The sequence below is a fragment of the Muntiacus reevesi genome, chromosome 5 (genome assembly GCF_963930625.1).
Source record: "Muntiacus reevesi chromosome 5, mMunRee1.1, whole genome shotgun sequence".
Classification (NCBI taxonomy): Eukaryota; Metazoa; Chordata; class Mammalia; order Artiodactyla; family Cervidae; genus Muntiacus; species Muntiacus reevesi.
Window position 1 is genome coordinate 40,928,413 of NC_089253.1, and position 23,804 is coordinate 40,952,216.

Consider the following 23,804-nt stretch of genomic DNA (forward strand, 5'->3'; position numbering starts at 1 on the left):
AACTCACTGTCAGGCCCCCTTCCCCCTCCAGGGTGCAGCTGGGACCCCAGGGCAGAGGTTCCAGTCACCTGAACACCTGCTAAGGAAAGCAGGCGCGGCCCCAGAGGGCCCAGCCTTCCAGGAACGGCCTTGACTGACCCTCGTGGCCTCTGGGTCAGCTGGGCAGAGATGACTGGGAGGGGCCTGAGGCTTGGAGACGGAGGGCGAGGCCTCGGGTCACAGGGTCGGGGCCTGAGCCCCCCTGGGGTCCTGCACAGTCCTACCCTTTGCTCTGGTCTAGCGCCCTCCCAGCGCCCCAGGGAGGGCTGTATTGGGCTTTCTGGGGGAGGCACCAAGAAATGTGGTCTGGGTGAGGTGGGCTCCAAGGACCATTCCTCCTCTCCTCTCCACCCAGTGCCTGCCAGGTCACAAGTGGTGCCAGGGTGGCAGTCCCCCAGGAGAGGGGCGAGGGGCCCAGTGCAGCAAAGGGCAGCGGAGGGGAGGAGCACAGAGGCGGGCAGGTGGCTGGGTTCGAGGCCGGGGCGGTGGGCTGTTCACCTGCCCGGTGGGTGGAGAGGGTGTGGCACCCTTGGTGGTGAGCTGGGCGGTGCTGGGTACAGAGCTGGGGACGGGGCGGTGCAGGTCGAGGCGGGGGCACTGCAGGGACACAGGAGGGGCTGGCGGTGGGCAGTTTATTCCACGTCATGCAGACACTGACCCACACGCTCAAGGAGCTTAAAAATACATTGAGCCACACGGTGTCCGTGCCCCCATCTCCCGCCGAGACACAGAAAGACACTTGGCTGAGTGAGAGCCTCCATTCTGGAACAAGGCAGCAGTGTGGGCCCAGGTGGTGGGGGGGCGCGGTGTCCTTTCTCCCGGGAGGAAAAGTGCAGAGACGGGGCTGAGGCCCCAGGCAGGGAAGGTCCACTCTCACAGCGGTTGGCAGCGGGTAGGCCCATCAGGGTCCTTCCTGGTCCATTTCTGAAGGCCTGGCCCAACCAGCAGGGGGCTGCAGCGCTCTGTAGGTGCCCCTGGGCTGGCCGTGCGAGGTGGGGTCCCGGGCCCGTGCTCAGTCCCGGGCCTCGTCCAGACGCCACTTCAGAGCGTGGTCCTTATGCGCATCGGGGAGGATCTGGTTGCGCATCCCCCCCAGCAGGTTGGACGTGGCCTCGGTGGCCAGGATGAGGGGCTTCACCACGGTCGGGGGCAGCTGGCGGATCACGCCCCCCACGGCGCCGGTCAGCCCCTTCTGTTCGTGGCCCCGAGACGCCACCTCGCAGATGGTCTGAGCTGTGTCCAGAATGCCCTGTGGAGGCCGGCGGTCAGCGCGGGGGTCCGTGGTGGGGGTGTGGGTGTGGACGTGGGACAACTGGGAGCGGGGCTGGGCCTCCTTACCTCTCGAACCGTGTCGTAGGCCTTGGCCACGCCCTCCCGGAGGTCGGCGGGCTGCTGGCCCTTCCGCAGCCTCCGCACAGAGCGCTTGTCCTGCAGGGAGCGCGAGACGGGCGCCGCTGGGGACAGGATGTCATACACGGTCTCAGCTGTGGCCTGGGTGCGTGGGGGACACCAGATGAGGACACAGGGCCGGGAGGGAGCCCACCACCGCCCCCCCAACCCCTGCCTCCCCAGCAGCCACACTGTATGTGCTGCTTCTGGAGTCCTGCCAAGATCCCAACCCCCAGGTCAGGGGGCTTTCGGGTGACCTCATGCCTCCTGAGGGGACTCCCCGAATGTCCTCTGGACCCATATCCCTCCTCCTGCCCGTCTGGGGTGCTACAGATGCAGCCTGAGTCCAGCACCTTGTCCTCCCCACCTGCTCCTTGGGAGCTCCAGGGGCGGCCCTGACAGAGACCTGGGTTCCCCTCTCCCACCCCCACAGATCACCGAGCTATCACCGAGGTGACTGTCTGCTGGCTCCTCTGTTCTCTCACCCCCAGCGTCATTCCCCTCACCCAACCTCCTCACCTGGCCGGGCCACACCCCAGCTCATTGCCCTGGGAGGGCCTCAGATACCTGCGTATCCCTCCAGCCTCCTCTCGAGAGATCCTGCCTGCCCCTCCCCAACTGCCCCGAGGATCTGCACGCTCCCCCTCACTTCTAAGATTGGACACAACACCCCTCTACTCCAGAACCCGGGGCACTCATCTACAGCTGCTCACAGGGCAATCCCCGGACGTCCCCCCCCCCGGGCCTGGTGAAGCGCGACGGTCAATCTCTGGTTCATTCAAGGGAACCAGCCCCTTCCCTCCCCGTCAGGGCAGAGCCATGAATGGACACCTAGCGGGCTCTAGAGCTGGGGGCCTGACGCCCCCACACGGCAGCCATGGGGGCTCCAGGCTGGTCACTTGGCCTGCTGTCTCCGTGACTCCTCCTCCCAGATCTCACACGTCCAGACTGCCCACGCTCGGCAGAGCTATGAGGAGGGAGCCAGGCACCGTGGAGCAAAGCCTCCCTGCCCTGGACGCCGAGGGTCCGCTCACCTGGATAGCTTGCACCAGCCGGTTGCTGAGTTCCAAGGCGGCCGAGGCTGTGGACGAGCCGAAGGAGGCAGCGCCCCGCTGCAGCCCCCGCATGAGGCGGCCGTCCTTCCTGTACTGCTCGATGGGCAGCCACAGCAGGTCCCGGAACCCTTGGACTAGGGGGACGGGGTGGTCAGAGATGCCCGAGGCTGCCCCCACCTACCCTGCTGCGGGAACTTAACTCCCCAGAGCGGCTTCTAGGCTGCCCGAGTGTGGCAGTTTCCAGAGCCCCCAAAGCCAGATACTCACAGAGCTGGACGACTGAGTGCATGGGGCCCACGCCCCCCAGCAAGCCAGGCAGCTGGTTCTTGCGGATGTCCTGCAGCCACTCATTGAGTGCGTAGCCCAGCACCTTGTCTACGCCCAGGAGCCTGGGATGGGGTGGGGAGAGGAGGGCAGGGCGAAGCAGACCCACTCACTGAGGGGTCACAGGGCCAGAGGGACCCAAAGCACCCCAACATGCCCCACAGCTCCACCCAGCCCTGTATGGAGGGATTGACTGAGCCCATTTCACAGAGGACAAAACTGAGGCGCCAGAAGGGTGAGGTCTTGGCCAAGGCCCGAGTCAGGAACAGAGATAGGGCCCTGTGAGAGACCTAGAGGCTCACCCATGCCGGCAGCAGAGCCGCTTTAGCTTCAGCTCGGAGCAGTTGAGCTGGGCCAGGCCGATGAGGAGGCCTGCGAAAGTGCCCTGGGGAGGGGAGAAGAGCTGGAGTTTACACCCTGGGACCCAGGGACTGGCCCAGCCCCCTGGAGCCTCTAGAGGCTGACAGCGGCCAGTGCTGCCTGCCCCCTGGCCTCCCAAGGCCACAGCAGGATGGGGACCTGAAAGCCCACTCACCACCTGGTCCATGGTGACGTGCTTGCCATGGTAATCCAGCCAAATGGGCACCTCAGACGTGAAGCGGAACTCCCTGGATGGGGAGTGGGGAGAGGATCCTGAGGTCACTGGCCTGGCCCCCTGCGGCCTGGCCCGGGGTCCCCGGCCCAACACCCTACCTGAAGTAGATGGGCTGCTGCTCGGCAGAGGGGGCGCCGTGCCTACCGCCTGCGGCTTCCTGGGAGCTGGTGGTCTCCACACTCTCGGGCTGCCCTTCCTGGGGGCCGCTGGGTGGGACCGGGGTCTCAGGGCAAGCTGGAGGGGAGATGGTGGGGACAGACCAGGAGTGGGCCCAGGCATGGTGGTGAGGCGGGAGGCCCGGACCCTCCCCTTGCCGGCCCAGTTGCTCACCTTCGGCGGAGGTCTCTGCTGAGACCATGGGGTTGATGCTGGCTGCCAAGGTGGTGAAGAAGTCCCTGAGGAAGAGCAGGGCGTCCTGCGGGGAGCGAGGGGGTCAGATTCAGAGGCCGGGGGCGGGGGCAGCGGGCTCAGCTCAGGCTCCGTCCCCACGTGGCCTGCTCACCTGATCCACGTTGAGCCGCAGGGGCAACAGCGAGACGCGGAGGCAGCACTCAGGGCCCCCCAGGTTGGTCACGGGGGCCACGTGCAGCGCTTTGACCTTGAGCTGAAGGCAGGAGGTGAGCTCTGGGCCCTGCTGGGCCTCAGGCCCCCACCCCCCCACTGCTCACCCAGCTGGTCCTGCAGAGGCCGCTCCCTCAGTGAAGCCCGCCTGTGAGGCCCCACCCTCCTGGACTCACAGTTCTGTGTGTGTGTGTGTGTGTGTGTGTGTGCCTGCGGGCTCGTGCGTGGATGTGTGTGGCCCCAGGCGGAGCCCGTACCATGTTGGAGTGGGTGCGCCGCGGCATGCGCTCGCTCGTGTGGAGGTACAGGAACTTGTTGATCTGGGAGGAGGCCAGCCGGTCGCGGACCTCCAGCTCCTGCACGATGAACACCTGGCGGGACAGCGGCTGCTCCTCCAGCTCCCGGCCGGGGGCGACCGGGCCTGGCTCCGCCGGGTACACCTCGTGTTGGAAGCTCACCTGTGGGGCACACAGCTGCTTGAGCGGGCAGCTCCTTGCACTCTCAGCCCTCCCCCGGCCCCCCCAGTCTCAGCCCCGCTCCGCACAGCCTCTGGTGAACCCGCAGGCCCCGTTCTCACAGCCCTCCCATCCCCCGAGTGGCACTTGCGCCCCTGTCACTCTTGAGGGTGTGGTCCTCCCTGGCATCTCTCCATCACCACGGCTGTCAGTCCTGCCTCCTCTACACATCCGTCCAGTCCCCCCGCACGTCTGTCACCTCTGCAGCCGCCCCTGGCCTCGGGGCTGCCGCTTCCCCTCCCCTGAACACCCCCCTGCTCATCCCCTCCAGCCCCTTCTCCGTCCACCTTTGTAAAGTGTTCGCCTGCCCACCCCACGCCTGCAGACTCCTCCCCATGGCCTGGAAAGGTTGCGCTCTCCCTCCAAGTCCGCCCTTGGCCCTTGCCCTTGATGTGCGGCACCCTGGCCTCTCTGCCCTTGACAGGTCAAAGCCTCCCTCAGCCGCAGGCCCTTGCCCCGGCCTTCTCTCCCCATCGCTCCGCGCTATCACCAGCCCCCTGGCCTGTCTGGAGTCCAAGGCACCCTCGCCACCCCTCTGAAGCACTTCCCCCGGAGTTCTCTCAGCATCTGCGCCCTTGTGAGCTCGGGGAGTGGGTCTGTGCGGGCTTGCTCTCAGTAAGCGGCCCTTGACCTGCACCATTTCTCAGGCCAGCCTGGCTCGCTCTCTCCCTCACGGACACTCAGTCCAGCAGCCCATCCTGTGGTTCTTTCCACCGTCCCTCTGGTAAAACCCAAAATCGCCCGTGGTCCTCAGGGCCTATGGAGCCTGCCCAGGGTCGGATCACTGGCCTCATCTCCTACTGCTCTCCTTCCTTCTCAGTGGCAGTCTCGCTGGCCTCCTTGCTGGTCCCAGAACATGCAAGGGATGCTCCTGGTTTGTAGCCCTCACGCCGTGCCCTGTGCCTGAAAACCTCCTCTGGGCTCCTTTCCTCACAACTTTGTGCAAAACGGCACATTTCCACGAGGACTTTCCAGCCCTTCCCCGTGCTCCCTGAGGCCTCTCGCTGCTCACGTTCCCCAAGCACTCATCACATTTGAGTATATGTGTATATAGTCTTTGGAGGCGGGCATGGCAACCCACTCCAGTATTGTCACCTGGAGAATCCGATGGACAGAGGAGCCTGTCCATAGAGTTGGACAGAACTGAAGTGACTGAGCACACACATTGGTCCTATCAGGCTCCCTGTACTGTGACGCAAGGGGCAGGAAGGCAGGTTTCTGTCTGTTTTGCTCATCGCTGTATCCAGCACTTAGAACAGCACAGCAGCTGACCAAGTGCACGACCCGCGGGTTCCAGGGAGTGAAGCGCTAGCTGGGCAGCAGGCAGGGGAGGGCCTGTTCTGGTCCCCCACCCCTGCCTCCTCTGCCTGAGCTCCCCGCTCACCTTGCTAAGCTGGATCTCCATAAGGACGTGGTGCTGCCTCCCACTGCCCCCCTGCGCACGCCAGGAGTTCTGGGGCCGGTTGGGGCCGGAGCTGCGAGAAGGGGAACTCCGGGGGCCTGAGAGGCCGACCCTTGCCCTGGGCAGAGGAACAAGGGACGAGTTGATTCAGGGAGAATCCCCTTCCCACACTCCCTCTGGTCAGAGTTGGGGCCAGAGACCCTCCCCCGGGGAGGTAGGCGGGGCATGGGAAGAGGAAGCCTGAAGGTCAGAAGATGAGGCTTGGGTTCAAGGTCACCAGCTGCCAAAGGTCAGAACTGGACCCCAGCCCAGGCCCCATTTCCTGGGGGCCCTGCTGCCACCCACACCTGCTCCTCCTCACCTGTGGCCAGGGTGGGGGCCAAAGTCTCGGCCACCATAGAGGTGCCAGACGAGGGAGACCTCACGCAGCACCACTCGACTGCTGGGCACGGGGAAGTGGGCAGGTGCCCGCAGCAGGTCCGTGCTGCCCAGCGGCTGCGCGAAGTGCCCATCCTGCACTACGATGGGGCCTGGGTGCAGCTGTGTCACCACAGGCTCCCCGTCGGCGGGCTGCAGGGGGGACGCCATGTGAGCACGTGGGCACAGCCGCTCCCCCGGTCCAGGCTGCTTGTCTCCCCCATCCTCACAGCCCTCTCCCCTCTCCCGTTTCACAAAAGGGGAGTCTCATGGGCCGTGACCTGGAGGGGCCTGAGTGCCCCGTGCTCCTGCCTCCCTGAACCAAGGTCTCGCTTGTGTGTGACAGTGAGCTTGAACATTCCCACTGGCACTGGGCGGCTGGGAGGCCAGCACCCTCACAGTGAATGGGTCTCCTCCCCCTCTTGCTGTCTGCCCTGCTCCTCTCCCTCTGACCCTCAAAGTCCCCACCCCTCTGCCCCAGACACCATGCCTTGTCACTTCCTCTGGACCTTCCTCAACTTCTTCCAAGCCCACAGTGAGGGCTGTCTCCCCAGGGAGCCCTTCTCAGCCCTACCTGTGGTTCCAACCCTCATCCCCTCAGACGGTGACCACCTCCTGCCTCTCTCACAGTGGGAGCTCTAGGAGGGCCCCTAACTGAGCACCCTCTTCCTGGCCCTGCCCAGCCTGCCCACCACACACCAGGATGCCCAGGCCAGGAGCGTCCAGGATGCAGAACTCATCGCTGTCCAGAGTGTCTCCATCCCCCTCCTCTTCCTTCTCAGCTTCTTTGGCCCCGGAGCGGGACCCCAAGCTGCCAGTGGGAGCCCCAGCAGCAGGTGAGGCGGGGTGAGCCCCACTCCGTTCTCCGGGGAACAGGTAGACGGACACTGGAGAGGCCTGGAAGAAGGGGCCGCCTGTGGGGGAGGGAGGGGCCGGCTGAGGGGGCTGCCTGGTGTGAGTACTGATTGCTTCTGTGGACCCCACCGCACCCCGACCCCACCTGAGGTCTGCGCCAGCTCCCGCAGGCTGCGCTCAGTGTCCAGGAGGGCGTCTGTCAGGTCCCGCTGGTTGATGAGGGCCGTCTCCACCGGAGGGCACGAGGGCAGGGAGGCGGGGCTCTCTGAGAGCTGGGCCGGGCAGGGGGTACTGGTGAGCTCGAGTTAGGAGCGGGGGCGGGCCCCAGGGCGTCCCCATCACCAGGGCCCTGGTGGGGGCCCCGGCAGGGGCAGGGCCTGGGCGGGGCTCCGGGAGCCGGAGGGGCGGGGCCTCACCTGCACCTTCTGGCCTGCGATCTCCGTGGGGCTGGGCGGCCGGGGTGGGGGGTGCAGGTCCCCTGCGCGCGTCAGGTACTGCAGCAGGTTGACCAGCAGGGCGCAGGAGTCGGCGCAGCTGTGCACATGCATCGCGTTGTTGGAGCAGCGCAGCTCGAACAGCGGCTGGCTCTGCGGGGCGGGGCGGGGCGGGAAGTCAGCCTGCGTTGGCCAGTCAACAACCCGCTGAGTGCATGGGCACACTCAGCCTGAGGGGAAAAGCGGCTTCGCCGAGGGCTGTCCGGGGAGGCACGGGGGCTCTTCTGTGGCTCCAGGCCCCCGAGTCCCGCACCTCAGCCCGGTGAGCCGGGGCCTGTGGTGGGGGTTTAGCTGCTCAGTCGTGTCCGACTCTTGGCGATCCCATGGACTGTAGTCCACCAGGCTCCTCTGTTGAAGGGGCTTTCCAGGCAAGAATACTGGAGTGGGTTGCCATTTCCTTCTCCAGGGGATCTTCCCCACTCAGGGATTGAACTTGGGTCTCCTGCATTGCAGGAGGATTTTTTACCAACTGAGCCACCAGGCCTAGTATCTGTCTGTTACAAACAGGGAAATCAGGGGAAATCAGGGGCCCCCAAGGGCTGTCTCCTCAGGTCCTGCTCTTCCTGGGCTACAACTGCCCTGTGCTGGCGGGGTTCCTACAGAGGGATGTCTGTCTAGGGCTCCCAGGAGGGCCGATAACCACAGGGGAGGGCTGCCAGGGACTGTGACCTGAGCCAGGCCCCGGGGCAGAAACAAAAGAGACAGCAGGTGGGGAAAAGTGATGCCCGGAGGGCTCCCTCGCCCAGATACCTGCTCTGGCTCTGGGGACCCTGGTGGACCCCGGGTGCCAGTCACACTCACCAGCTTGTCCTCAGTGTTCCCCTTCCAGGTTTTGATCACAAGCTCCAGGAGGTCAACGTCCAAGACGCAGACATAATCTGAGGCAGAAGGCAGAAGAGGGCCCTGTTGCCTCCTCCTACCCAGCCCCGGCCCTGGTGGGAGAGTCTGGGGTTTGAGTGGGTGCCGCCCTGGTGTGCGTGCGCGTGTCTGTGGGCCCTGAGAACCTGGCCGGCAGCTGGGGGAGGACATCTGGCCACTCTGGGGGTGGCTGGGGCCACAGTCCCTCAGAGGGGAGGGAGCCCAGTCTAGGCCCTGCCCACCTCGCCGCAGATCCAGGGTCTCCATCTCACACTTGTCGGACAGGTACAAGGCGGAGTCGTCGAGGATGAACCTGGCGGGGAACAGGGCTGAGAAGGGCCGGGAGCCGCTGCAGGGTCGCAGCTCCTAAGAAGGTGGGGCTCGTAGAGACAGGCAGAGGGGGCCCTGACAGGGCATCCCAAGCTGACAAGAAACTAGTGCTGGCCCTTCTCTGGCCTCAGCGTTCTTGTCTGTACCATGGGGAAACCATAGGCCCAGCCAGCAGGCACTCGGGGACACTGGGCAGCATTTCTCTTTCTGCACATCTATCCAGCTGTCTACCTCACCCGGAACTCACAGCAGCCCTGGGAGGGAAATGTCCTGCGTTCCCCCCACTGCTTTTAAATAAGTAAGAATATAGCTAATCTCAGATTCTGAGACGAGAACCTTGGCCCTTCCTATCTGTGGGTTCTGCTTCTGAGGATCCAACCAACTGCAGATCAAAAATACTTTTAAAAAAATCCATTCTTGGTCAGGGAACCAAAACAAACAAAAATCCAGAAAGTTCCAAAAAGCAAAACTTGAATCTGTTGCATGCTAGCAGCTACTTATGTAGCATTTACACTGTGTTGGGTGTTAAAAGTAATCTAGAGATGACTTAAAAGAATATGGGAGGATGTGCATGGGATACATACAAATGTTGCACCCTTTTATATAAGTGACTTCAGCGCCCCTGAATTTTGGTGTCACGAGAGGTCCTGGAACCAAGCCCCTGTGGATACTGAGGGATAGCTATCCATCTCCTTCCAATCTTTTTCCGTGAAGACACGGACACATATATAAACGCACCCCCAAAAATCTTTTAAAAAGTATGTATATATGGCTTTATATCTTATTTTTTTCAGTAAACATTATATGATGGCATTTTTCAATGTTGTTCTTAAATTTGACTCTAATGGTTGGGTAGGCCATGTTTGGGTCAGGAAGAGCCACTGGAGGTGGCCATGGCAACCCACTCCAGTGCTCTTGCCTGGAGAATACCATGGACAGAGGAGCCGGACAGGCTACAGTCCATGGGGTCGCAGTCGCACATGAATGAAGTGACTGAGCACAAGGCCATGTTTACTGACTGAGGTCGTAATTTTGGGTCATTTAAATTGTTTACAAGTTTTGACTCTCTTAAATTATACTATGGAGGCTTTATATTTCACCCTTCTTATCCTTTTGTCCTGAGGACGACCTCCAGAAGTGAGATTATCAGGCAAGAGCTCAAATGCTCTGCCTCAGAGGTTTGACTGCCTCTAGGTAGGTGTAACCTACTAGACTTCCTCAGAGAGGGATCACTCAGATGCACAGAAAGGCTCAGACTGGCCTGAGGACACACAGCAGGTATGTGGGACCCTGGGGAAGGGGTAGCTACAGCCGACTTGGGGTGGGATGGATGGGGGGCTTCGGTAGGAGGAGTTGCATACCTGAGCAGGAAGGTAGAGGTGTCCATGACGATGTTGCTGGAGAGGGTGAAGGTCTCAGCAGTGACAAGGACACGTACAGGGAGGTAGAGGGGCCTGGGAGGGAAGGGGGTCACATTTGGGCTGGGGCAGGTTCCTGGCTCATGAGAGCCTGGCCCCAGCCCCAGGCCCCCAGGCCCCTGAGCCTGGGTACCTGTAGTCCACGGCACAGGAGAACAGGTGGACGTGTAGGATGGTGATGACCGTTGGAGGCAGGTAGCCCAGCACTGGGTCATCCAGGACATCTAAGAACTCCAGTAGCTTTGGGGGCCAGAGGAGAGGTACATGAGGGTGAGGGAGCTTCTTCCTTCCCCAACCCCTGACCCCAGCCCAGTTCCCTACTTGCTGCCCACCAGCTGTCCACCACACCCTGGCCCAGGGGCTCCACCCACAAGTCAGCTCCAGTTCAAGGTCAGCTCTGGCCCAGTCCCTACCCCTCACACCTGCCTCATCCAGGCCTGGAGACCTGCCCGCTACCCCCGCCCCGGCTCACCTGGGAGTGCCAGCTCTGCTCTGGCAGGGCCATGCGGTGGCGCAGGGTGGCCCTGTGCAGCCGCAGGGTCACCAGGAACTCCTGGGGGGCAGGGCAGAGTCAGCACGGGAGCCCCAGGGACCCGGGAGGCACAGCCCTGACCAGACAGGTGGGCCGGAAGCAGGTGGGCCTGTACCTTGACGTTCCTGTGAGGGTCCAGCTGGATGCGCACCGCGGTGGACAGCATGTGGGGGCCCCGGCCCTGGCCTCTGTGGCCCGAGGCTCCTTGTTCAGTCACCCCGCCCTCCGACGGGTAGATGGTCTGGGCCAGCTGGGCCGGGGGAGCAAAAGTGGGCAGCTCCAGGCGACCGGGCAGTGGGTAGTCATCCATGGCCGCTGGGGAGGTATCTGGTGAGCTCCCCTGCCCAGCTGGTGGACGACCCACTCTACCGAGGGCACACATCCCTCCTGAGAGACCACCCCTGACCATGGACCCCTGGGACCCATGGCAACTGGCCCCCAGCCCTCACACCTCGGTGGTAGAGTGCTGCCTTCTCAGCTTCCAGGCAGAAGTAGCCAAGCCCCGGCTGGCCTCGGTACTGAGAGACACTGAAGATAGTGCCTTGTTCCACGTCCAGCACCAGCTCCCCATGGGCGCCCTCCAGCCGCTTCCCACACTCGTCCTGCAGACAGAGCACGCAGCCTGGCCTCAGAGGCTTAACTCGGCAGCCCCCACTCCCTCGGGGTCAGGGGTCCTCCGAGTCCCAGTCTGACTGAGATTGGCTCTGGCCGCTCTCCAGACTGCTGGAGGTTCGGGGCAGCACCCAGAGGAGAAGGGTCACCCTCCCTGTCTACCTCCAAGCATTGGATGGTGCCTGCTTGGACTCCGAGCCTTACCTAACCCTAACCCTGAGTGCCTTACACACGGCAGGTGCTAGTAAGCGGCTGATGGGGTGTGATGGAATGGGTGGGGTGGCATGGGTGGGTCTGGGAGGCAGGTGCGTGCTAATGGCTGGGCAGGCCACACTCGGACCTCAATGGGGCTTCTGTTTCCCACATTCCTAACTTGAAGCAGCTCGCTCAGGCCTGGTTTTCCTGCCAGTGGCTCTGGAGTTGGGAGTCCCTGCCCCTGGGTGGTCCTCACCTTGGTCTCACAGTGGGCGGTGATCCGGCCCTTCAGCACCGTCACCAGTGCAGAGAAGGTACTCTGGGAGCGACGGTTCCGGGACTCACGGGCAAGGGGCTGGGGGGCACCTGACGCCCCCGCTGAGAAGTGGGTGTCCTCGTCGTCTGAGTCCGAGTCTAGGGTGAGATCAAGGAGCCGAGTGGCAAGGAGACCTGGAGGTGGGGGAGGGTCTGCCCCGGCCCCCGGGACCCACCGGAGCATGCCTCCTACCTAGCTTGAAGGCAGACTTGCACATCTTGAAGCTGTCGTGCCAGAAGCCCGAGGCATCTGGGCAGCCGGCCGGGGGTGCAGCGGGGGCAGGGGTGGGAAGCAGGTCTGCGGGCTCCCACATGAGCAGGTCGTTGTTGATCCTGGGAGGACGGTTGGACCACGGCAGTGAGGGGGGCCCGGTCCAGGCCCTGGCCGCCCCTGCCCCGCCCACACCATCACCTGTTGTAGAGGCTCTCGTAGACCTCCTTGCTGGGCAGGAAGATGTGGGCGGCGGGCAGGATCACTTCTAGGCTACAGCGGGACAGTGACAGGGCCCGGTTCTGAAAGGCCCTCATCTCCTCAGGGTCTCCAGGGATCACCATCTTGAGGGGGGCGGGTGGGGAGAGCAGGGAAGGGGATGTGAGAGAGGTCAGGGCCTGCTGCCAGACTTAGAATCTGCTTCCCGAACTCCAGCCGTCATTCACACGTGCCTCCTCTGCTGGGATGTGTGGCAGCCATCTTGTCTGGCCTGAAGGACTGACTGTATGAGAACCCTGCTCCAAGGGGCCTCATTTATGTTACCTCCTCTATCCTCAGAGCAGGCCCGTGAGACGGGTCATTACACCCACTCTCCGGATGCAGAAGCTCATCTGGAGCTCACTTTCCAGGAGGTTGGACAATCCCCTGAGATGACACAGCTGCTGAGTGGCAGAGCCTGGATTCGAACTGAGGCCGTTTGGACCAGAGGCCAGGCCCTTAACTGCCTCTCAGTCAACCCTCAGCACCTTCAGAGAAGAGGATCCCGCGGCCCAAATGTCCACTGCTGAGAAATGGCTGATGGGATGGGGTCATATCTTTCCCACCAAGGCCCAGGGCGCTGCCCTTGCCACGGCCCTCACTCTCAGGCCCCACAAGCTGTGGTGTTTCTGACTCTTCACTGACCAGAGACAATGGAAGACATGAAATTCTCACTGGTGCTGAGTCACATGTTATCTGGCCCTGCAGGTGGTCCTGTCCCCCTGACCCACAGCCACCAAGTGGCTCCTAAGAGACTCAGAAGGCCGGGACCTCACCTCTTCCGTCTCGTACATTGTCCTTTTGGAGGAGAAGGGTGAGGGCTCGGGCTCCCGAAGGTCACACAGGTTCTCAGCCGACAGCTCCAGATCCTCTCCCTTCTCCGGGGCCACTTCCCACTGTGCGTTGAGCTGGGGGTTCAGGGTCACCACTACCCTGCCAGGGCACAGGCCTGTCACTGGCCTGCGGGGCCTCCCTCTGCCCTCGGTAGCAAAGCCCTCCTCTCCTGCCTGCTCCTTCCAGAGCCCCGACTTACTGGGGCAGGAAGTACTTGTGCCCAGGGCTCTTGGGATCCAGAGCTTTGGAGACCCGCAGGCAGGGGACGGGCGGCTTCTCTCCATCTTCATAGGTGACTGGAGGGGATGGGGAGGAGTGGGGGTCGTCACTGCCACCTCTCCCCATCTCTTCCTCAATGCCACGTGGGTCAGTGGGGGCCTGGAGCCTTGCCCACGACAGCTGTGTTTTGTTGTTTACGGACCTATGCCCTCCCTTGCACCCACAGTCTGCAACGGCCCTGGGATAAACGGTCCACTCTGCCCACTGCGCAGAGGAGCCCAGGGAACGGGCAGTGAGGGCGCCACACAAAGCAGATGAGGCCTGGACCCCACTCATGTCCCAGCCCCTTCTGGGGCCCCGAGCCCACCTCTCCCAGAGGCCTCAGCCCCCTGCCCAAGGGGTTGTCTCCTGGGGGAGTCTTACCATGCAGGTCAGAGCAGGTAAGTTCCAGGCGGGTGGGGGCTGGGGGACCAGGCCCACTGCTCAACTCTGACTGGAACTGGGGCTCAGTCAGCTCCAGGCTCAGCTGCTCGGCCCGCACGGCCCGGCCCGCCCAGGGGTCCCGCTCAGGCCGCAGGTCAGCGACAGGGAAACGCAGCTGCAGCGTGGCCCGGGGTGCTGAGAGCCGCACCAGTGTGTGCTGCTCGGCTGCCGGCGGGGGCTCTGTCTGTGAGGGACAATCAGAGCTGCGGCCACCCCCCCACCCCCGGGGTCAGGAGCCAGAGGATGCATGCCCCGCTCTCCACCCTGGTTGGGCCTCTCACCAGCAGGCCCGCAGGCAGCTCAGGAGGAGGTGTGGTGGCCAGGCGCAGCAGGGCAGCGAGCCGGTCCAGAGCCCCCAGCTCCACATCTGCCTGGAAGTCGGCCAGGTCCAGGGCCAGTTCTGAGTGACAACGGCAGGCAGGTGGGCGCCGGGGCCGGCTCTGAGGGGGAGGGTGCTTATGTCAGCGAGGGTTGTGTGGCAGGGGAGGTGAGGGCAGGATGGGCAGGGGTCTCCGTGAGCGAAAACAGGAAGAACACAAAGCCCTTTCAAGAGGAGACGAGCTCGGGGATGGGACCCGGGAGGGGAGTGGGGTGTCACGGACTGCTCGAGTCAGACAACCACGCTGCCCAGAACCAACCACCCCCAGCCCTATGGGCTGGCAGGGCTTTGACATGAGCCAGGAGTGGGACCGAGAGGATGGCATGCACGTGGCCCAGGGGTATTTCAGGGCTCTGGGGTGGGGGGTGTGCTCTGGATGGAGTACAGGGAATGGGGTAGAGGGTGGAAGCAGGGAGGCACCAGGGGTGGCTGGTGGGGGGCAACACCCACAGCAAACAGCCAAGGGCCCCCAGGCCTGGGGTTGGGTGGCTTACCTTGGGCACCCGGCGCAGGGTCTGTGTGTGGCGCAGGTGAGCACAGGGCTGAGCTGAGGCCTGGGATCGCAGGCTGTTGGGGAAGCTCAGGATCTGGGCGGGGATGGGGAAGATGGCGGGGTCAGGCTGAGCCCCCGCGCCCAGCCTCACCTCCAGGCCCAGCCGACCACACGCACAGGCTGTCAGCCCTCACCTCTGCGTACTCAGGCTCCGAGGCGCCCCTGGGCCACAGGCACTCCAGCACCTCCAGCTGCCCGAAGCGCACTTCCGTGCTGGAGACCCGCCGGCCCCGGCTTGCCTGCAGCTCCCAGGACAGCTGCACGGCGGCACCCGTCAGCCTACGGGGAAGAAGCTGGGTGTCAGAAGCAGGGACTGCAGGGGCTCGGGGAGTCCCCTTGTGCTCAGGCCCGCCTTGGGCTTGTACCGGACATGGCTGCAAGGACAGGCCCTCTGGAAGCGCGGTCGGAGACGGTGCAAGTCATGGGAGCCGAAGGACCCATCCACGGTGGCATCAAACTCAGCAAAAAAGTGGGTGGTGAGGTCAGGTGGTCCAGAAGATGGGGCAGATGTCTGAAGCAAGGTCAGGGTCACACCCCCCAAGGTCATCTTCAGCAGCGAGTCGGGGCGCAGGGAGTTCGAGGGGGGCACCGGGGCTGTCCTGCCTGAGAGGACAAAGGCTTCACCAGAAGCTCCCCAGAGCTCGTGGGGACCCCAGGTCAAGCGATAGTCAGACACTTGGGCTTGGGGCTGGGAGACGCCTTGGCTGAAGTGAACCCTGACTCTGGCTGGGAGCTTGGCCAGGCAGGGGTGACACGAAGCCTTGTTTATATCAGACACTGAGTCCAGGCTCGATTCAACCCCTTCAAGGAAACTGGACAAACTGGAGGTGATAAAGCGCTTACCCAGTAGCTGACACATATAAGCTCCCAAACAAACAGCCTGGCGGGGTCAGATCTCATCCCTCATGAAAGGAGAAACTGAGTCTCCAAGAGTTTAAGTGCTTGGGCCAATGTCACCGACTCTGCTGCCTGAGCCCTGTGGGAATCCCCCAGGGTCACTGACTCTGAAATCCAGGCTTTGTCCATCACATTGCCACTCCCCTGAGTGTTCCCCCAGAACCAAGTCCCCAACGGTGGACCCCCAGGCCTTCTGCACGCACATAAGCAACATGACCTGACACCGCGCCTTCCTCCAGCTCTCCCTGACCTGGGAGGACTCACCGGTTGGGGGGGCCTGGGCAGAGAGCCGGCGGGAGGCTGTGGTACTGTGCACAGAGGAGCCCAGGTCTACATCGGAGAGCGAGAGCTCAGACACGGCTGAGGCCACGCTGCTTGTGAGGCCCGCCATGGAGAAGAAGAGGTCTGTGGGCCAGAGGAAGGCGTCTCAGAGACGGCCGGGCTCGGCCCCCCGGCCCCTGCACCCATACCAGACTCCCCCGTCAATTGCCAGGTCTAGCTCCACACCCACCAGTGCTCTCCAGGTTGATAAGGGGGTTTGAAAGGGGGTCTGGGCTGAGGGGCTCAGTCCCAGTCCCCGCCTGCAGCTGCTGGTTCAGATCTTGTTCGATCAGCCACAGGTCTTCAGCACCAAGTGGGCGACTCTTGTTCAGCTTGTCCACCAGGCTCTCGGGGTCTGCAGGGGAGGACACGGCCTTGAGTCAGTCCCGTCTGCCTGCCCCTTCCCAGCCATCCTCCCCTGCCCCCGGGACTACCCAGATGTCTCACCTGCAAGGCTCACGGCGCTGAGCAGTTCCTGAAGCTGCTGGAGCTGCCGTGGGGTCAGGAGCAGATGTAGGGAGCCCAGCTGTCCACACACCTCCAGCTAGGGGAGGAGTGAGTGACCATGGAGCCCATGCCAGCCACTGCGGCCAGCCACCTGCCCTCACCCTTAGGAGGCAGCCTGCCAGCCACCACGCTGAGCTCGGCCACCAACTAGCTGTGCGACCCTGGCCCCAACTTGACCACTCTGAGCCTGTTTCCCTGTTTCTCCAGTTGCCTAGAAGGCAGTGAGCTCCCCCCGCTCCCGCCCCAATGACCTCACTCTGTCCCAGGGAAGACCAGCTCTGCTGAGAAGGACGCTGAAATGGGGTATAATTCCTCGTCCCCAGGGGCCTGGGGACCCACCTTGGGGCCTGGGAAGGCCTCATTCTGCTTCAGTTTCACTGTCAGCTCCAGGCACCCTGAGCAGCTGCCGATCTGCAAGGGCGGTTCTGGGGGTCCTTCCTGGGAGACGAGATATAGGAGAGGAGGGGTTGAAAAGATGCAGTCAAAATGGCACTAGTGGTAAAGAATCCGCCTGCCAATGCAGGAGACGCAAGAGATGTAGGTTCAATCCCTGGGTCGGGAAGATCCCCTAGAGGAGGAGATGGCAACCCGCTCCAGTATTCTTGCCTGGAAAATTCCATGGACAGAGGAGTCCAACGGGCTACAGTCTAAGGGATCGCAAAGAGTCAGACATGACTGAACATGCACATGGTCAGAAGGGGTGGAGAGGGACAGGTGGGTCGAGGACAGGGATTCGATGGAGAAAGAGACTGTGAGGACCAGAGTCGGCCCACCTGTTGGGGCAGCTCCTCGAAGTGCAGGCGGACCCCCGCCAGCTGCAGCAGCTTGTGGAGGAAGGCAGGAGGCTGGTGCACGTCCACCGGGGGCGCCTGGCTGGGGTCTCGCACCGCCTCATCGAAGTACTCCAGTCTGGGGAGTGGAGGATCAGACAGTGCCTGGACCACTGCGAGCTGGGGCCCCCTGCCACGCACCGTATTCTAGAAGTCTGGGGTCAGTGACGTCTGGCCTGCAGAGCTACTGCATCGTAGCCAGGCCATCCTGGAGCTCCACAGCCAGCTCTTACTCCTCAGGCCCTCAGCGTGTGACCTGATCCTGGGCGCCCAGCCACCCTGGCCCTGCACTACCTGGCCCCTGGACACCACTCCAGGCTCCCAGCACAGTCCACCTCCCTCTGCCACGGCCACAGCCCAGGCCCACTCAGACTTGGCCTGACACCTCCTAGGAGCCTGGGATGGGGATGCGGGCAGGGCCAGGGCCCTTCAGCAGCCCCTTGCTCCCCTCCCCATTCACACAGCCCACCAGTTCAGCCTGCCCCTACCTCTGCACGTGGGCCTCCACTGCGACGCCACGCTCCCCAGTGCCCGGCGAGTGCTCCACCCTCACGACAGTATCCAAGAAGGTCACCTTGATCCTTCGCAGTACTGAGGGGTGGGGAGTGGGGCGGGTCTCAGGTCAGGCAGAGCAGTGAGGGCCAGAGAGTTTCCCCATCAGGCAGCAGGGTGCTGCCTGAGGTCCTTGAGCTAAGGGCTGTGGAAGGGTCTGCTCACCAGTCTCGATGGTCTGAGCGAACATCTCCAGTCCTTCCAGGGGCTGCGGTGGCTCAGAGGGCTCAGGCAGCCCGTCCCGCAGGCACTCCTGAGCCAGCTGCATGCTCGTGGTCATGCACGAGGCCCAGCTCTGTGAGTCAGCGGTCCCCGGCCCTGCAGGTAGGAAGCGGGTCTCAGGGCAGGTGGGCCTAGTCGGATCCTGGGTGCCCAGGCCCACTCCCGCTGTCTGCTCCCCTCCCCCACCCCCCCACCTGAGCTTCACCCTGCTCTTACCTGGGCCCTGGCGGGGTTGTAAGGTGAGCTGGAGGCCCGACACATGCACAGTGCAGTGGTCGGTGAGCAGGGCAGCCCAGGGCACGGCCACTTCAATGGAGCCCACGAAGCCTTCCACCAGCTCCAGTGGCGACTCCATAGACTCCAGTACCTCATTTACAGACTGGGAGCAAACAGGAGACAAAGCCAGCTCAGGGAACTCCCAAACCTGGCTGTCTCCCTAGCTACTGCACTCCTCACCAGCCTGTTCCACCTTAGAGAGCACCCTTGCTCTCCCATCCCTCCACGTGCTACTTACAAAATCCTACCTTTGCTCAACTGATCCCTATTCTTGGCTGCCCTATTACTGTACAGTCCAACACGCCCAGTCTTTCAAACCTGAGGAAGGGGGAGCTGAAGGAGGAAGAGGAGGGAGCCAGGCAGAGGGGATGGAAGGGAGCATTCCAGGCATGGGAACAGCATGCGCAAAGGCCCAGCCGAGTACGGCAGCCCACGTTCACCTGGGCGAGCATGGGGTTTAAGGGGAGTGTCCGGGAGAGGCAGGCAGGGGCTGACCTGAGCTGGAGGGGGACCCCCAACTCCACCTGGTGTAGCTGCACCTCTCTCTGAGGCACAAGGCCAGAGCCTCCCGTTACAAATAGAGGGGCAGCCCCCTGCACCAGTCTGGGAGCTCCCCGGCAGCAGGAGCCCACCTGCTTTCTCGGTGTGACTCTAGGTACTGTGTGGTGCCACCCAGAGAGGGCTTCAGTAAACCTTTGTTGGATCCATGAATAAAATACATGGCAGAACCAGAAGGTCCACAGAGATCAAGTCCAAATTCCTTAGCCAGAGATGCACAGGTGGAGAAACTTGAGGCCTAAACAGAAGGGACTCGTCTAGTAACCACTGTACTCTGGGAACTCTCCTATTGCAGGGTCCCCAGGGACCAGGCCTCTCTGGGGGTCCACAAGGTAGGGGCTGCAGGCCTAGCAGCTTGGAGAAGGGTGGGCATATGGGGAAAGAACTGGCATTCCACCAGGGGTCAACTCCTCCCTGGAGGCCAGCAAGGAAAGTAGCCTAGCTAGGAGTCAATGCACTCCCCAACCAGAGGGTAGGGCAGGTGGAAGTGTAGAAAGACGCAGCCTACAGGTTTGGGCCAGCCTAAGAGGCTGAGGTTAGAGGTCAGAAAAGGTCTTCTGCACTGGGATTCACAGGTATGAAGTGTCACCAACTCTGGGCCTGGAGGTCTCCTCTGATCCACGTTTGCTCAGGAAGGCCTGGTCTACCGTAAAGCCCAACTCTTCCTGCCCAGACTATATTGAGGTGAGGCACACTGTCTGCTCCCCTAGAAAACTGAGAAGCCCCTGTCCTCATGGGGGCTTCCCTGGTGGCTCATTTGGTAAAGAATCCACCTGTAATTCGGGAGACCCAGGTTCGATGGCACCCACTCCAGTATTCTTGCCTGGGAAATCCCATGGACAGAGCAGCCTGGCAGGCTACAGTCCATGGGGTCATGGACTGTATAAGTATACAACTTATATAGTATGTATATATATATATATAAATTGTATAAGTATACAACTTATATAGTATAAGTATACAACTTATATACAACTTATATACTTGTATAAGTATACAACTTAGCGACTAAACCACCAACCACCACCTGTCCCCTTGCCCACCCCTGTTGCTCTGGACTTTGAGGGCTGACCCAGTGCCAGCCCTGGTCTTTCGCCTCTACATGGAAGCTCCTTTGCAACTTCCCAGGTCAGCTGTACATGAGTCACAGCTCTTCACCGCCCCCAGCCTCAGGCCTCTGACCCAGACCTTATTCCTGTCCGCTTGCCCAGAATCTCTCTCCTCTCTGCCTCAGGCCAGACCTCTCCACCTTTCCTCCAGGGCTTTCCTCTAGGTGATGCTAGATGCTGATGCCCAAGCCCCTCCCCAAACACCCATTTGGTCCATCCCACTCTCCCCAAAGCAGGAAGTAGGCAACAGTGGCAGTCACACAAAGTGTTGATCAACAAGGGTGCTGACGCGGTTGTTGACATCCATATCCGGAGATGAACGCCACCCACTGAGCCTGGGGCGTGGGGTCAGGAGGTCAGGGCACCTTTCCCACAGGTGCCCACAGCAGGGTCCTGGACCCCTTCCAGACTTCCCCAACCAGCTGTATGTCCCAACTCCGCCACATCCCTGGCCTGGTCCCACCAGGGCCCCCTAGTTCCTGCAATCCCTCCTCACCTTCTCCTTGGCCCCTTGACACCACCCTCAGCTCTGGCCCCCAATTTGATAGCTTATCCTAGCATTCTCCAGAGAAGTGATATCCGGCTCCCCAGCCTCAGTTTCTCTTCCTGCGAAGAAGAGGCAGGGACACCTTCTCGTCTAGCTTCTGGCTCTGGACGCGACTGGCTGGGGTCCCTCTGACCCCTGGAAAGGGCCGGAAGCCCAAGGCCTCGCCACTCCGGTGCCTGGTCCCTTAGGTCGACCCTTTCGCAGGCAGCCTCAGGCCGCTGAGCCCCCCGAGTCTGACCCTTCCCGGGTTCGGATCCTTACCCAGATCTCCAGATGTATATCGCGCAGGGCAACGCTGCCCTTGTACAGATCCAGGCTGAGCTGGTCCAGGCTGAGGTGCTCCTGGAAGAAGTGACCCAAGTAGTGGTGCAGCAAGTAGCGGCAAACCCGCTCTTTCACACAGTTCGACCACGGCCACAGCCATCGTGACATCTCGGGGACCGCCGGGCCCGGGCCGCTTCCACTCGCCGCCTGCCAGCGTTCCCCGTCCGGTTGCGCTGTTCACTAGAGCCCCCGGCTCACCCCGCCGCTTCTCTTAGCGCCAGGCCGCACCCCCGGACGCCCGACCACGCCCCCCACGCTCACTGCCATTGGTCACTGCAAAGGGCGAGGCCTACTGATTGGCCGCGGGGGCGGAGCCTTCAGGCGCGAAAAAGGGACTGGGCTCCCAGTACGATATAGAGCTCCCGATATTGATTTACGCTTGCGTACAAATTCTGTGTGGGTGGACCTTTAACCTCTCCTACGGGCTCCGGGAAGGCTGTAGCCTGAGGTGCCAGCCCTTCAAAGGAATGCGCATGTGCCGACTCGTCCAATTGGTACTTGAGGTGGTTGAGGAGGATTTAAAGCGACAGTGTCCCATTAAACTTGGTAAAAGCTTTTTGGAGGACTACTTAGTGTCAGAGCCCCAGCACTCATCTCTAGAAACAATTAAGTGAAAACATTTGCATTTTGAGCATTACTTTGCTAGCGTGTGAGATGCTTTTGAACTGTGGTGTTGGAGAAGACTCTGGAGGGTCCCTTGGACTGCAAGATCAAACCAGTCAATCCTAAAAGAAATCAGTCCTGAATATTCATTGGAATATTAGCGAAGAAGAACTAAAGCGCCTCTTGATGAAACTGAAAGAGGAGAGTGAAAAAGTTGGCTTAAAACTCAACATTCTAAAAACTAAGATCATGGCATCTGGTTCCATCACTTCATGGCAAATAGATGGGGAAACAATGGAAATAGTGGCTGACTTTATTTTGGGGGGCTCCAAAATCACTGCAGATGGTGACTGTAGCCATGAAATTAAAAGACGCTTGCTCCTTGGAAGAAAAGTTATGACCAACCTTGACAGCATATTCAAAAGCAGAGACATTACTTTGCCAACAAAGGTTTGTCTAGTTAAAGCTATGGTTTTTCCGGTAGTCATGTATGGATGTGAGAGTTGGACTATAAAGAAAGCTGAGCACCGAAAAATTGATGCTTTTGAACTGTGGTGTTGGAGAAGACTCTTGAGAGTCCCTTGGACTGCAACAAGATCCAACCAGTCCATCCTAAAGAAAATCAGTCCTGAACATTCATTGGATGGACTGATGCTGAAGCTGAAGCTCCAATACTTTGGCCACCTGATGCAAAGAAATGACTCATTGGAAAAGACCCTGATGCTGGAAAAGATTGAAGGCGGGAGGACAGGGGGACAACAGAGGATGAGATGGTTGGATGGCATCACCGGCTTGATGGACATGCATTTGAACAAGCTCCAGGAGTTGGTGATGGACAGGTACACTATTGTAACCATTTTATAGAAAAGGAAACAGATTTATAAAGGTTGCTATGAGCCCATAATGAAGAAGGTCTCACCTGGAATGCTTGAGAGGAGATTAACGGATCTTCCCTTCTCTTTGTACTTGGTCAGGCCTCCAGCCTCTCTCCCTATGATTGAAGGAGTCTTTTGGGCCTAGAAAAGAGAACTACAGTCTCAAAGGCCCCTTGCTGAATCATCTAACTTTGGAGAAAACAAAGCATAATTTTAGTTCCATCCTGATGCTCCAGGCCAGTTGCATCTATCTGGGACTTATCACCCCCTGTCCGGAAACCTTCCACCCCCTACACCCGCCCAGAAGACTTATCACCCCCTGCCCAACTACAAGTGTCATCTCAACAAAAGAATACTCAAAATATCCAACTTGATTGACGTTTCCCTTATCGCTTCCGCAAACCTCCCTATAAGTATGAAGACTCCCTGATCCCTTTCGGTGCTCAGCCTGGTCGTTAGGCCAACTGTCACCCCTCCTTGCCTGAATAAAGGTAACCTACTTCTGTTGAGGTTGTCTTTCCTTTTCTGCCTTGCCGGAACTATGCCTTACAATGATAATAATAATAACTTTTAATATCTCTAATCCTAAAATCCAATAAAGAATGGATTCTAACCCCCTTGAACAGGGGTTTATTATTTTGTACAGCCCTTGAACCAAGAGCGGTTTTTACATATTAGAATAGATGGAAATAACCAGAAGAAGAGTAAGATTTCATGACCTAAATAGCGTATGAAATTCACATGTGTCCACAAAGTTTTAGTGGAAGATATCTATGCTCATTTGATTAAGTACTCTAGGGCTGCTTTTTTAAAAAAATTTTAATGAATTAATTTGGCTGCGTAGCTGCAGCACTTGGGATCTTCCTTGTGTCATGCAGCCCACGGATTCTCTAGTTGCAGTGCAAGCTTAGTTGCTCCTCAGCATGTGTGAATAGTTCCCTGACCAGGGATCGAACCTGTGTCCTCTGCATTGCAAGGCAGATTCTTAACCACTGGACTAGCAGGAAACTCCTTCGGACTGCTTTCTTGCTACAGCAGAGTTGAGTACTTGAGATAGAGCCCTGCAAAGCCTAAAATATTTATTTTCTGGCCCTTTACAGAAAAATTTGCCCACTCTTGCCTTACCGGTTTGGTCACACAAGACCCTTTACATCATGATGACTTAAGAGATACTCACAGGTAATTATAATCCCATTTTAGTCTTACAAGAGAGATGAATTCTACTGAAATCTAAAACCAAAAGTTGGCCTGAAGCCCAAAGGTCAGGGATCTGGATTCCCATCCCAGCTCTATGTGGCCTCAGGCAAGTCACTGCTCCTTTTGGTGAGGCTGTTTTAATC

At 60.6% G+C, this 23,804-nt stretch overlaps 1 protein-coding gene across 1 annotated transcript; it reads right to left on the minus strand.

Annotated features, from left to right (window-relative positions):
- Positions 1 to 660: 660 nt before the first annotated feature.
- On the minus strand, positions 661 to 21,365 carry ATG2A (autophagy related 2A). Its single transcript, XM_065937675.1, has 41 exons — positions 20,924 to 21,365; positions 18,389 to 18,551; positions 18,116 to 18,268; positions 17,887 to 17,989; positions 17,342 to 17,477; positions 16,908 to 17,006; positions 16,509 to 16,605; positions 16,252 to 16,416; positions 16,005 to 16,145; positions 15,209 to 15,446; positions 14,978 to 15,122; positions 14,785 to 14,877; positions 14,193 to 14,351; positions 13,852 to 14,095; positions 13,409 to 13,505; positions 13,152 to 13,308; positions 12,319 to 12,461; positions 12,100 to 12,239; positions 11,848 to 12,005; positions 11,236 to 11,386; positions 10,900 to 11,099; positions 10,725 to 10,805; positions 10,386 to 10,492; positions 10,196 to 10,288; positions 8,747 to 8,817; positions 8,448 to 8,524; positions 7,569 to 7,739; positions 7,298 to 7,424; positions 6,997 to 7,211; positions 6,242 to 6,450; positions 5,863 to 5,998; positions 4,221 to 4,421; positions 3,905 to 4,006; positions 3,733 to 3,817; positions 3,501 to 3,636; positions 3,343 to 3,415; positions 3,110 to 3,192; positions 2,751 to 2,872; positions 2,463 to 2,617; positions 1,378 to 1,530; positions 661 to 1,288 (listed from the first exon to the last, which is right to left on the minus strand). Exons 1-41 carry the CDS (start codon positions 21,092 to 21,094, stop codon positions 1,052 to 1,054), a joined length of 5,787 nt encoding a protein of 1,928 aa, XP_065793747.1. The 5' UTR covers positions 21,095 to 21,365; the 3' UTR covers positions 661 to 1,051.
- Positions 21,366 to 23,804: the final 2,439 nt, after the last annotated feature.